Source organism: Primulina eburnea, chromosome 14, assembly GCF_022965805.1.
Source record: "Primulina eburnea isolate SZY01 chromosome 14, ASM2296580v1, whole genome shotgun sequence".
Lineage (NCBI taxonomy): Eukaryota > Viridiplantae > Streptophyta > Magnoliopsida > Lamiales > Gesneriaceae > Primulina > Primulina eburnea.
This window is the reverse complement of record NC_133114.1, coordinates 30,625,198-30,639,363: the sequence shown is the minus strand read 5'-3', so window position 1 is coordinate 30,639,363 and position 14,166 is coordinate 30,625,198. Positions and strand designations below refer to the sequence as shown.

Genomic DNA, 14,166 nt, shown 5'->3' with positions numbered 1-14,166 from the left:
TTTATGCAGTGGTGTAAGAAATCATGCATCGAACTACAATTCTAATTTTGTTTTTTTATTGACACCAGGTCAATAGCCAAATTCCGTGGATGAAAAGTACACGAGTCCCACTTGTCTTTCTTTGAATTTTCTGCCTGATAAGTGGTTTATCAGGACTTTTGGACGCGTGAGACGAACATTTGCCGTGTCCCATTTAAAAACCAAGCTTACAAAGCTGGATTTTTTCTTTTCGAGCAGGATGAAATCATTGAATCAGATGAAGACACTGCATAAATTTATACAACTGACGTTATAATATAATGACGCTTGTTTTTGCCTGTCTAGTGCCGGACTTGTCACGCGAATTCTCTTTATACTAAGGATCCTTGGTACATTTTGCCTGGAAGATAAACTGCAACGGTGAAAAAGAAGGCGTTTAGAGACGAGAACCATGATTACCAGATGGAACAAATGCTATATGTCCATTCATTTTATAACAACAATAATCTCCTTGCTTTCCGTGCTGAGAATGCTCCAGGCAGCGGACATTCTGAGTTCTGCTCAGGTTCTGAGAGATGGTGATACGATGATTTCATCTGGTGGAGACTTTGTACTGGGTTTTTTCTCTCCTGGAAACTCCAAGAATCGGTATGTGGGCATATAGTACAATAAAATCAAAGGACAAACGGTGGTATGGGTCGCCAACAGGGAAACTCCACTCACGAATACATCAGGCACGTTTAAACTCATCGAGACAGGGTTTCTGGCCATTATTGATGGGTCCAACAGTATTGTTTGGTCTACGAATACATCGAAAACCGTGCAGAATCCAGTGGCACAGTTGCTCGACACGGGGAACCTCGTGGTTAAAGATTCAGATTATTCGGACCCGGAGAATTTCCTTTGGCAGAGTTTTGAGCATCCCACTGATCATTTATTACCTGGGATGAAGCTCGGGTGGAACTTTATGACTCATAGAGAGGTCTACCTCTCATCCCGGAAGAGCTACGATGATCCAAGTACAGGAGATAATACAATTCATTGCGATCCTTCTGGTTATCCGCAGCTTACAATAAAGAAGGGAGATGCTTTGCAGATGAGAACTGGACCTTGGAATGGTGTAGGCTTTAGCGGAGTACCAAATGGGCGAAAAAATACTATCTATACCTTCGAGGTAGTTATGAACGATAATGAAATTTACTATCATTATGAGCTTTTAAACCACTCGCTTATTTCAAGATATACGCTGAACGAGAGTGGTGTTGGACAAAGATGGACTTGGGTCGACGATACTCAAGGTTGGATCATTTACCTCACTTCACCAATAGATAGTTGTGATACGTATGGTTTTTGTGGTGTGCATGGTAGTTGTAACATTGTGAATTCACCTCCCTGCGGATGTTTGGATAGATTCACGCCGAAAGATTCAATAGGGTGGGGGAGGACAGATTGGTCTCAAGGATGTGTCCGAAGGACGCCTTTGAATTGTTCGAAGGGAGATGCGTTTTTGAAGTATTCGGGTCTTAAGTTACCGGATACGCGAGGTTCTATGTTTAACGTGAGCTTCAATCTTGAAGAATGTGGGGCGTGTTGTTTAAAGAATTGCTCATGTACGGGATATGCAAGTCTCGATATAAGAAAAGGGGCAGTGGATGTCTACTGTGGTTTGGCGAGCTTGTAGATATCAGAGAGGAGTCTCCAGGAGAAGATATTTACATTAGAGTGGCTTCTTCTGAGATGGGCAAGGGTGTGTTAAGTTTATTCTATTTTAAGCTATCTTTTGTTCATCAAAGTCTATGTGGAAAGTGGAAGATTGAACTACTTTCTTGAGGCCATTTTTATTGTTTTCTGAGTCTTTCATCTTCTAATCTGGGGTTGTTTTTACTGCTACAGATTCAAAAGGAATGAAACTCAAACTTATTTTGGCCATGGTAGCCGTAGGGGGAATAATTCTGCTAGGCCTGAGCCTGTTGCTATATTTCAAGAAAAGAAAGAAGACGATTCAGCTTGGAGGCCGGACTAGATCTGTCTCTTCGACAAATCGTAAAGATGAATGCCATGACACAGAACTAGAGCTGCCAATGTTTGATCTCAACTCATTAACTAAAGCCACTGATAATTTTTCATTTCGAAACAAGATTGGAGAGGGTGGATTTGGACCTGTTTACAAGGTAAATATATATATTTACCAAGTGATACCTTGTGAAATCCAGTGATATTTACTTGAGAAAATTCTGATTCCAGGGCTTGTTGGAAGGTGGAAAAGAAATTGCTGTTAAATGTCTGTCTCAAACGTCAATGCAAGGAGTAGACGAGTTCAAGAATGAAGTAACCTGTATTGTGAAACTCCAGCATCGAAATCTAGTAAGGCTTCTAGGATGCTGCACTCGGGGGGAAGAGAACATGTTGGTTTATGAATACATGACCAACAAAAGCCTGGACCTGATTCTATTTGGTAACAGTTACTCCCTTGGTAACATTTTGAACTTCATTCTGCATAAGCTTAACTGAAATTAAATGCCGCATCATTTATGAGACAGATCCATTGAAAAGCAGTGTCCTTGATTGGCCAAAACGCTTCCATATTATAAATGGAATCGCTCGGGGCCTTATGTATCTTCATCAAGATTCTTGTCTTCGAACTATCCACAGAGACCTCAAAGCGAGCAATATATTGTTGGATTCTGATATGAATCCGAAAATATCAGACTTTGGCCTGGCTAGAATTTTTGGAGGGAATGAGACTGGAGTCAACACGAACCGTGTTGTAGGAACATAGTAAGATTATCGATGCATTTTATATTCCATTTTTTCATGCATGCAAATCCTTTGCCTGGGATGTAATTTTCTGGTTATTATGACGCAGTGGCTATATGTCCCCAGAATACATGATAGATGGGATATTCTCTGTGAAATCAGACGTGTTTAGCTTTGGTGTTTTAGTGCTTGAAATCGTCAGTGGCAAGAAAAACAGAGGATTTTTCCACAGAGATCATCAAATAAACCTTCTTGGACATGTAAGCATTGGATATAAAATAACATATGTGGATTGCGTTCCACTTCAAAAAATTTCAGAAAAAAAAATATTCTGAAGGACTGCCTTTCCTCACTCCAGCTAACACTGTTTTTGACTCGGGGATCAATTCACTCTCTTTAGTGGTTTCAGAACTAAAGTTTAGCTTATCACACCTACGTAGAAGCTGGGATTCAATTAAAGGTCGACCCAGATATCCCAAAAATTCATGGTTTTTGCTCAAAAGTGAAGAGCGTAACACAAACATTCGACATATTTTGACATCGGTAGCTACAGAATACAGACAAAATTGAATTCCTATAGAATGATTTTAATTTTGAATCCAATTGCCTACTATGAAACATGTCGACTGTTGTAATCGATTCAAACAAATACATCGAGGCATCAATCGGATCTTTCCTTGGATGCATGTGCCATGATTGCCTATACAATCTTCGTTCTTCTTCAAAGAACTCTAAACTAGGGGAAGTTTTAAGTGATTCTTTATGTAATCAAAATAGATTAATCCTTCCAATAGTTCAAACCCTTTTACAGAACTAATAGCACTTTTTTCTTAAAGAAAAAGAAAGAAACCAAGCTGTTTGCACAACAATGGAATGGCTCAATTAGTTGAGAAAATTAAACTTGATGATTTGTTCCTACGTTCAGAAGTTCCCCTGTTTACAACTATGAACAAAATACTTGAGCAAGTACAAAATAACCCGGAGTTCACAAATTTTCTTGGATGCCACACGGACGTCCAAGCACAAGGAATCAAACGAGTGGCATTAGAAAAATGAACACGATACAGAAATTGCAAATGAGATTCAGCTTAACCGTTCAAACTAGACAAAAAAAAAGACAATATAGAGCTGGCGATATATATATATTTTTATTCATCTTGGAGAAAAATGAAGAGCTACAGCTAAACAATAACACGATAAAGGGGAAATATTAGCATCTACTTGTAGCAGTGCAGATCAAGATAAAGAAGAGTAAAAATTTCCACACCTCTCACTTAGGATTTGAAATATATCTGTAGCAATTTCCGTATCCAACTCTGATTCATATTCAGTACGAAACAGATAGAAAATATACAACATCATTGTCTTTATAGAAACAAAGCAAGCAGAGTAGACAACATTCTCATCCAGAAATCACCAACCTTATTGATCTTTCGAGGCATCATGAGACGCTGGCTCCTCTTCATCCTCCTCCGCTGGCGAAGCCACTGTCATAACCGGATGATCGACATCCTTTTTATCTGGATGCCTTACCACAATGACCGGACAAATACAATGCCTCACGCAATAATCACTTACGCTCCCAAGCGTTCCGTTGCTACCTCTCTTTATGGCACCAAATCCCATGCTCCCCATAATCAAAGCACTCAGCCTCAGTCTTTCAACCTCCAAACACAACCTCTCCTTCATATCATGATCCTTCACAATGTGAATTTTGAACGGTATTCGCGCCTCCACAAGCGGGTGAGCCAGAACGGATGCCTTCGTGGTTGTGAACGCGTCGAAATCTTCTTCAAGCTTCTGCTGCGATTGCCCGTTCTCCGCTTCAATGATGGATACATCAACGGAGCCCCAATCGGCGCCATATAGGACTGAGGTAGGGCGAACGTGAATCAAAATGACAGCATCCCCAGGGCGGAGGTAGTGGCGGACGGACCATTCAACGGCAAAGGCAGACTCGTCACTAAGATCAACGGCGATGCCGATCTTGCGTTGGGCGTTGGCTGTGGGAGTGTCCGTGGATATTGGGGCGGCCGGGGGAGGGAAACGAGGGGGAGAGGAGCGAACCTTGATGGAAGCGAGAGGTGGTAAGTCAGAATCCGGCGACAGTTGCTTCATTATGGCGGTGATGGTTGGTTGACCGGTGATAGGGAGGTAGAAAGTTTAGGTCGTATCTGAGTTTGAAGGAGTGGGAAATAATTTTGCGAATATGCTTCGAATTATGCAGAGGGGCAATGTTCCTCCGTCTCTTTCTCCCTCGCTCTAGAATAGTATGATGATTCTGTCAATGAACGGATCAAGCATAACGAATATAGTATAACACCAAAATATATATGTAAAAAATTTATATATTTTTTAAATTTATATTAATAGTATATGATACATTATTTGAGTATAATATTTTTATTCTTTGAAATGTATTACATATGTATATATTAAAATGATTTAATTCTTATATGTAAAAAATTTATATATTTTTTAAATTTATATTAATAGTATATGATACATTATTTGAGTATAATATTTTTATTCTTTGAAATGTATTACATATGTATATATTAAAATGATTTCATTCTTGGAGGTTAATATGTAATAAGTTATATGTGTTTATGTTATAGTGTTGATATATTTAAGAAATGTTTACAGAAGATCACGTTTTTAAAAAAATGATCAAAATTTTGAAGAAGTGAGAGAAAAATCACATGTGAGTGGTATTTGAAAATTCGGTACGATTTTTCGGTATTTCCATATTTTTTTTCCACCTTTAGTCAATATCCCAAAATTTTTAACGCCTTAATTTTATCGACCACCATGCTAATTGTCATACAATTGCTTAGTCTAAGAATTGATTATGTTGTGGCTGCAGCCTCGATACATCTATACTTGGTAGTTCTATCTTTTTTAAAGTTGTCTTATTTCATTGTTTCTTCTCATTTTCAAAATTATCTTCATAGTTTTCGAATTGTCTGCTTGCCTCTCTCAAATGATTCCACCCCTTGGATTTGCCTTTGTTAGCTCTTAATCCTCATATCCGGAAAATTATATTTATGATCATGTAATTTACATTTTTTTTTTATTTTTGATCCTTTTAACAATGAATTTTCATTTTTGTCCTTAATTTATATTTTATAATTTTTTTTTTCATTTTTGGTCAAAATAAGATGAATTTGAATTTTTGATCATGTAACTTACATGTTTTTTTTTTTATTTTTGATTTTGTTAAAGGTGCATTTGCAATTGTAGCCATGTTTCTTTCATTTAATTCTGTCCTCGTTTTTACCGTAGTCCATTGATTTTCTGCCAAATAATATTCTAAAAAAATCAAAAACACGAAATATATGGAAGTTTTCTTCCCAAATCCATGTCAATGTCAATGTCAATGTCAATATCCACGTCCATCGTAAAAAAGACAAAAAAATGGAAAAAAAAAATGCTAGCAGCTACATTACAAAAAATGCAAATTCACCGTTCACGTACATTACAAAAAAAATCATGCAAGTCACATGACTAAAAATGCAATTTCACCTTTAATATGAGCAAAAAAAATACAAGTAATAAGATTTAAAATACAAATTTATTGTTAACAACAGGGATGGATTTAGTGTAGGGCGAACGGGGACCACGGCCCCCCCAAAAAATTTTAAAAAAAAATTTAGTATATAGCGACGGGTTTAACCAAACCGTCGCCGATCTAGATCGGCGACGGTTATTGTCAAAACCGTACGTTGTTGAGAAACGTACTGTTGATGTTTTGTTCAATGTAACCCGTAGAATTTTTGTCTTTTCTCTTTTAAATTTTTGTTTGTCTTTTGTAAGCGGCCCCCCAGTGTCGAAATCCTAGATCCGCCCCTGGTTAACAAGACCAAAAATAGAACAAGTGCAAACTATAGGACCAAAAATGCCCCTCATCTCTCGCTTAGCTAGCTCATTTATGGAGCTTGGAACTACTCTCTTCCGATTGTTGGTTTCTGGATGCGCAGTGTTTTTTTTTTATCTCTTGACTGCTAGCTTCTAAATTGTTGAGTTTGGAAATATGATATTCAGAAACAGTTCTTTAGTATGAAGTGCCAACTTTTAGTTCATCTTGTCGAGGTTATCGAATTTCCGACTGATTAGATACCAACTACACTTAAGATGCTCGATTTTTGTCAATTGTACTTCTTATGAATGCTTCACTTGTATAAAAAAATTTGGCCCTTCACATATTTTTATAAATTCAATGATGAAATCGAATGAATAAAGATATATAGAGAAACAAACTATTAGACTAAGCTATTTTAGGAGAAAATATTCATGTGTACTTTATATAATCGTTGCGCTGATTAGTCATGTATATAATGTAGACAAACAGACGTAATTTTTATACATTCAAATATTCTATGCAAGGAAATCTTGTCTGGTAGAAATATATTTGGAGTGTAATATACAAATATTGATGATATACAGGATGTGATAGTTACGTTGGAGGAATTATACGTACATTTACAACAACGTATCTTTGTTATCTCTTATATATTTTTTTTAAAAAAAAAAGATTTTTCCCCCATTTCAACAAAATATAGTAGAATAGATAATGGAAATCACTTTTTTGAATTTTCTTAATATAATTCACTCGATTTTATATCATTTAGAAATTAAATTTTTTAAAGCTGTTGTTTTATTTCAAAACATGAAACGGCAAATTATTATTGGAATTTAGCTAGGTGCCTAATTATATTATAGCTTATCAGATTATTGTGTTCTATCCAAATTTTTTTACGAGAGAATAAAATAAATATGTTTTCACATCCTTTTATATTTTAAAGTGATGATTTTTACTCAAGTATTTCTATATGTTTAATGATTTTTTGTCACCATATTTTGAGCGATCGAGATGTATGATAATGAAGTTATTATTCAACCATTTCAAAGTACGAAAGTTAATATATGACTTTTATTATACATTTTGTATTATATTAATTTTTTAAATTTATTGAATTCGACAAGCCTGGTAGAAAATCCTGGGTACACCACTGTTTATTTAATTTCCATGGACGAGCTATGTAATACTTAATTAAATCACAAATTTTACCATTCATAAATCCTTATAATTAAATAAAAATATTATTTTAATTGATATATTTTATTTATGATTGTAATTGTACTTAGACTACCGATAATAATATGAAAGTTTAATATATAATCAATAGAAGATCAAGATAAATCTGGTGCTTGAAAAGGCTTCGATCAGCTTTATTGGTTTTACTGCGAGTCTTTGGCAGAAGCTGTGTGAGCTGCAGCCGCTTGCTGCCTGGTGATATAGCTCTCCCTGTACGCACCAACTTTTCAGAACCCATTTCTATTTACTTTTAATGTTTTCAAAAATATTATTATTATCAAAAGTGCATGGATTATCTGTCGTGTACTCCGATCCCCGGCCATTAATTGAAGAAAGGGGTCAGTGGTGATTCTTGTGTTTCAGCACATACATGGCAGAACGATCACCGGGGAGGCAAAAGTTATACCCATGACTTCTCCTTAATTAGCTACCTATTTCGTAGAACACAAGTTCTAGCTAGGTTTTTCAAGATTGCAGCAATGCTACAGAAAACTAACACCAAAGCTTATATATTAATTTCCAAAAACTTATAAAGAGGAACTGGGGCGTGCCCGTGATTTTTCGGGGACCGAAATATAAATTTTTAGATACTTGTTTATGGGCGTAGATATACTGTAATATTTATTATGATTTACCATTTCAGAACGTACGTACGTACGTAGAATAATTACCATTGCTAGTTAAGCATGAAAACCCATGTAAAAATCCCAGAACCGGGAGACATCAGATCAAGAAACTGAAAATTATAGAGAACGAGACATGGTATATCCTAGAAAACTCAGAAAATGTATTGCCCCAATCCGGAGGTGAAAACAGTTTAACAGCCAAAAGGGTAAGCATAAAGCTATATTTTGGTCCTTGATAACTGGTATTTCACGAAAACGTGAAAAGACAAAAACTAAAGAACAGATAGCATCTTTAATTAAATTCCTGCATGCTAATAAGAAAGCTTGAGAGACAGATCAATAGAAGCGGTGGAGCCATCAAAACCAGTCTGTGATGCAGTGCTGCTGGCTCCACAACAAGATCGATCTCCAATATTCACAGATTCTGAACCCCACCCGGCCATTAGCTTCATCATCACAAAATCATTGTTGTTTGGGTTAATATTGCTTTTCATACCTTTCCCAGATGGAAAAAACTCATACTCCATAACCAATGCATTGCCAGCTTCTGAACTTGATGATGTTGTTGATGATGATCCTTTATTGTGAACTGCCACAATCTCTACACCCTAAATGTGATTATGAAATTAATTCTTCCATATTAATTAAGCACGAAATAAAATGTATTACTACATGCTGAAATATAATGTAGTAGTACATGCTGATCAAATTAATATATTCTCTAGTGTTTATATTACATGGTAAAAAATATAGAACTGGTTGTTAGTATTAAAGAAATATTGGAAGAAAGGGATCATAAACCCACTCCGTACGTATTAAAGATGATTTATTAATTACCGGCTGGCTATTGCGAACGGTGTATGCCACATTAGGTTCCGGACGTACTTTTGTTGCAAGCCCTTGATTTTCTCGCTTGATGTAGGTAGTTTGTCCAACATTTAACCCCAAAAATCCACACCCACTAAAATCCGGTTTCATTCCACAGCAGCTCAAGTTTTGACCACTAATTTTCTTTTTCTGCGAGATCAAAAATTATTCACGAAAAAGGTTAAGTACTCATCATTTGAATGGATAAATATGTGTGTGGGGGTGTGTAGACACAGTTTCTTAGTGCTGCAAATTTTTGGATTATTAAAGATGTATATACCTCTTGACAAGCAATGCAGAGTTGAGTGCAACTCTTCACACCATTTGAGTTAGAAGAAATAGCATCCAAGTTATTTGATCCCTTAGCTTCCAACAAATCTGCTTGAAAATGATGATCAGACGACACAAAACCTCCAAAACCCACCTGCCCATTGAACCCCGATCTTTCATTTGGATTATTGAAGCCCATTTTCCCCACAGCAATATTCGGAGCCCCGAAACCACCCAGCTTCGGAAACGGAACAGGGCCCGAAACATTAACGTGAGTAGGATCCACAAAAGAAGAGGCTACCGGAAAGTTAAGTGCATGATTGGTAGTGATTATCTGAGTCATTTTCTTCCATTCTTGCATCCTGAGCCGCTCAAGTTGAGCCACCCCCATCCCTCTCTGCGGCTGCTTTTTCTTCTGCGCATGACAAGACTCTCCCCCCTTCACCTTCCTCCGGCGAGACCGCTGTATTGGCTGGTGATCACGATCTTCCGGCATGGCCATACAGATGTCGGTGTTTGGATCAGAGACCTTCGCATCAGAATTAGAAGCCATTGTCTTAGTCAAGATACTGTGTATATATGATGAAAAGAAGTGTTTATAGAGAGAAAAGAGGAGAAAGAAAGGGAAAGGCAACCAACCAGAAGTAGAGGTACAGCTGAGAAATGCAAAATGTGGGGGGGTTTCATGAAGTATTTGGAGTGTGTGTCCAAATATGTGAATATATACAGAAAGTTTGATAGTCTTGTGTCCTTTTTAACTCTTGTCAGAGTTCATTGGCATTTTTCTTTAGTTAGTTAAAGCTTTTGCTGTCTTTATTTGTTGTTGGCCGATCTTTCATCATGACTCAGATTTTGTAAACTTAATTTGGTTGGGTGCCATTTTTATTTATTCTACTTCTTAATAGCCTTCTTACTTAAGTGTCTGTATCTATCTATATATATATATATATATATATATATATATATTATTAATATTTGATATATACCAATAGCTAGTTTGATTTCACAAGCGGTTAGCCTGAAAAATTACTAATTGAATTGGTGTTAAGTGTTTTTTTTTCCAGAAATTTCCCATAATTTACTAATCATTTTTTTCCCTAGTGAAATTATATATAGTAATTCTTTTCTTCTTGGGTGGAGAATCCTGACGTTCTTAGGACAGCAAAAGGTATGAGCCCTATAGAATAGGCCTGAGTTTGCAAGGTCCAACTTATTGTTGCTAGTTTTGGGGGTTTTCCGTTCCAAGTTTGCTATTGGATGTGTGTACATTTAAAGCAACACATAAAAACAATCATATACACTGAGATTTGTTTCGGTCCCCACCCATACGTATCTTTTATATATATTTATAAAAAATCGTGTGAGACGATCTCACGGATCGTATTTTGTGAGATGGATCTTTTATTTGGGTCATCAGTGAAAAAACATTACTTTTTATGCTAATAATATTACTTTTTATTGTGAATATTGGTAGGATTGACCCGTCTCACAGATAAATATTCGTGAGACCGTCTCACAAGAAATCTACTCAAATATATATCATAAATATTATTGGTAACATATATTTTAATAATTAGAATATAGTCTATTAAGTATGTTTAATTCATTATAACTCAACATCTTTTTAGTAAAAATGTCTTCAAAATAATATTTCTTGCTCGACAAAACAAAAGCTGAGCACATCCATGGGAATGAGATCCGAAGTTCTTGTACATAACTAAGGTGGTCAAATTTTAGTTTTAGTTCGTCAATCTTTTTTATTTTATGATAATTTTAGTCATTTTTCTGCCACATCCCGAAACCGGGTTAGTCGACATCGGCGTTGTTTATCAATCACACAATCGAAAAACAATTAGCCTTGTAGTTAAATCAAAAACCAGTTTATTTCATAATTTACCAATTTCTTTATAACTGAAATAAATAACTTAATGCTGAAACATTAACAAATAGCAATCTACGAAAATTCAAAATCCATGCACTACTAATCTGGAAAGTCACCATCCCCAGAATTGTTCTGACTCCTCTTCCTCAACCTGTTCTTCGGATTTATCTGGGGAAGGAGAGAGTAAGGGGTGAGTATTTTGGGAAATACTCAGCAATTGGGGGGCCGTTCGAGCAAAATAAAAACAACATGCAATTTTCGAAACATATACCATGCAAAACATGACTCAACCACAAGTATATCATCAACCAGACACTGAAATTCATCTACTTTTCAATTGTTTACTGATATCAGTCTCTAATTTTTACTCCTCTATGGGGGCGAGGTTGTATAGCGGTTATGTCCCCCACCGCGTAAGGGTACGTCATGGTTGAGATTCCCACCCATATCAAGTTGAATTCTCATGGTATCAAAATATAACTCATGCCAAAAATCGTAATCAGAAGGGAGTTGAAGAAGAATCGTACTCGATCGAATTTTTAACAAAAACAAAAATACATGCACCGAAAATTCAGAAATTTAAAACAATCCCACTTACCTTAATTTCTTTGAGAAAAAATGAAAAAGATAGGGGGCTTTCTTGCACTGTAATTTCGAATTCCTGCTTCGAGGGCTGGACTGCGGCAGCGCTTCGCTACTCGGCACACTAAGAGAGCAAGCTCTCGAAAATCCTAAGGAGACTAGAAAGGAAGAACTCGAAAATATGGAGAGAATTTGAGGTGTGAATTTCGAGTTATAGTGCCCTCCTATTTATAGGGGTTGGCTACTATCTCGATCGTGTATTATCTTTGCATTTAAATTTTCTCTTGAATCAAATATTTTTCTAGAATCATGATAAATCCGTGATCTTGTGTGATAACCGAAATCTAAATCTTTCATCCAAGTAAATTGCGAAATTATATAATATATACACTATTGAATTTGAATTTTAGGGATTGTATTATCCTTTGCTTGATCTTTATCTCGGTATCTTAATATTATCTCGAATCTTAGATTTTTTATCTGCTCACAAGTTCGAAAATATATACACGATAAAATAATCTACTCAACCTTTAAAAAATCTTGCAAATCTTATATCTTAAAATGAGATAGATACTCGACGATTGTGAAAATCCTAATATCCTAAATTACAAAATATTATCATGATTAAACCAAAATCTTGGATTTTACATTTTCGATGTGACCCCATTGCAACACCATCATTCACGGTGAAAATAGCTAAAATTCAGCAAAAAAATTGAAAATTACAATATTATAAATAAATTTTGATAACATTAGGACCAAAATCACAAAATGTTAAATATATATGATAAAAAAAAATTCAATTTCTCCTAAAAATATATTAGTTCAGAATTAAAAATTCGAACTCAGTATTTCAATGGTTGATAACAGTTAATTATTTATTTATTTAACGATATATTTTCATTCCGTCAGCAATTTAAACCGTCCTTAAAAGGCAATGTGAAGTCCCAATCCCATCTAAAATCATATATAACCCATATCTATGCTTTCACAACTCCCAAGTAATTCCACCAAAATGTCTATAAAATCCATGGACTGATCAGCTCCAAATCACCATATCATGCAGACATTTCAAAGTATAATTAATCGTGCGTAAATGGAGAAACATGTTTAATAATTTTTTTTAAAGAATTGAATATTAAATTGCATTTTTATTTGATATAAAAAAAAAAATAAAATTATTTGAGACCCGTTGCTTATGCGTGTAAGCTCTAGCTAGCTTCCCTCGCAGAAGCCAGATGGACCGGACCCACCTTTTGCCTACAAACCGTTCCTTTTCCCAGTCGCCGCCACAATCTTTAATTTTCTCCTCGTACGAGTAAAAGATTCTCCATCCCCACCCTAATTTGGAACCAGGTCATAGTTCGGGGACCATTGGAGACCATGCTCTTACTTTTAAGATATTCGTCGCTTTTCAGATTACAAGATCAATATAAATCTTCATACAACATGTTAATGTATTATCTTAAATGTTGTTGGGTACGAACTTTCTAGCCAATTCCATATTATGCCATGATGTGTACTTGAGCAGACCTAGCCTTGATTACACTTATTTATCACAACTGATCGACTTAGAATTATGCTACCAAGAAGGTAATTTGAAGCTGGTGAGATACAGTTATATATGCTGATGGTACAGCGGATAAAGACGAGCGTAAATTCACTTCTGGATATGTATTTTTGCTAGGAGGCGAGAATCAACATTGTTTCGCTTTGTCCACTATGGAAGCCAAGAACATATATGCTTGCACATATATATGCGCGCTGTACAAGAATCCATCTTGTTAAGGAGATTTCTTCAGAGTCTTCAAGTGACGGCGCACACAAATGATACAATTAATTATCATTTATTGTGATAACATTGTCATTTTTGCATATACGAAGGATCCCAAATATCATGGAAATTAAAGAATAAGTATATAGATACCAAGTTTCACTTTAAAGCACAAGGACAGATTGTTCTACGTCATATTTCTACAGTCAACATGGTGGTTGTTCCGGCCGGCCTCTCTTTACCAAGCCATTGCAGAGAAACTTATCTCTTAGTAGTACGAGACTTTGTAGAAAATGATCTATTTATGACGTGTATTATCACATTTTCAATG

The 14,166-nt window shown here is 35.8% G+C and overlaps 2 protein-coding genes and 1 pseudogene across 2 annotated transcripts; 1 reads left to right on the top strand and 2 right to left on the bottom strand.

Annotated features, from left to right (window-relative positions):
- Positions 1 to 174: 174 nt before the first annotated feature.
- LOC140812858 (G-type lectin S-receptor-like serine/threonine-protein kinase At4g27290) lies at positions 175 to 3,095 on the top strand (annotated as a pseudogene).
- A 911-nt stretch (positions 3,096 to 4,006) lies between these two features.
- On the bottom strand, positions 4,007 to 5,029 carry LOC140812022 (universal stress protein PHOS34-like). The gene is made up of 2 exons (XM_073170194.1): positions 4,158 to 5,029; positions 4,007 to 4,052 (listed from the first exon to the last, which is right to left on the bottom strand). The coding sequence occupies exon 1, from the start codon at positions 4,852 to 4,854 to the stop codon at positions 4,159 to 4,161; it is 696 nt and encodes a 231-aa protein (XP_073026295.1). The 5' UTR covers positions 4,855 to 5,029; the 3' UTR covers positions 4,007 to 4,052; position 4,158.
- A 3,582-nt stretch (positions 5,030 to 8,611) lies between these two features.
- Positions 8,612 to 10,110, bottom strand: LOC140811056 (uncharacterized). The gene is made up of 3 exons (XM_073168928.1): positions 9,608 to 10,110; positions 9,298 to 9,477; positions 8,612 to 9,068 (listed from the first exon to the last, which is right to left on the bottom strand). Exons 1-3 carry the CDS (start codon positions 10,097 to 10,099, stop codon positions 8,772 to 8,774), a joined length of 969 nt encoding a protein of 322 aa, XP_073025029.1. The 5' UTR covers positions 10,100 to 10,110; the 3' UTR covers positions 8,612 to 8,771.
- Between the last annotated feature and the right edge of the window lie 4,056 nt (positions 10,111 to 14,166).

Bases quoted from the DNA above. Each gene is read 5' to 3' on its own strand.
- LOC140812022 (XM_073170194.1), bottom strand. From the start codon at position 4,854: ATGAAGCAACTGTCGCCGGATTCTGACTTACCACCTCTCGCTTCCATC.
- LOC140811056 (XM_073168928.1), bottom strand. From the start codon at position 10,099: ATGGCCATGCCGGAAGATCGTGATCACCAGCCAATACAGCGGTCTCGC. The intron at 9,478-9,607 runs GTATATACATCT...TTGATCTCGCAG, and splicing joins TCTGCATTGCTTGTCAAGAG to AAAAAGAAAATTAGTGGTCA. The intron at 9,069-9,297 runs GTAATTAATAAA...AATCACATTTAG, and splicing joins CCGTTCGCAATAGCCAGCCG to GGTGTAGAGATTGTGGCAGT.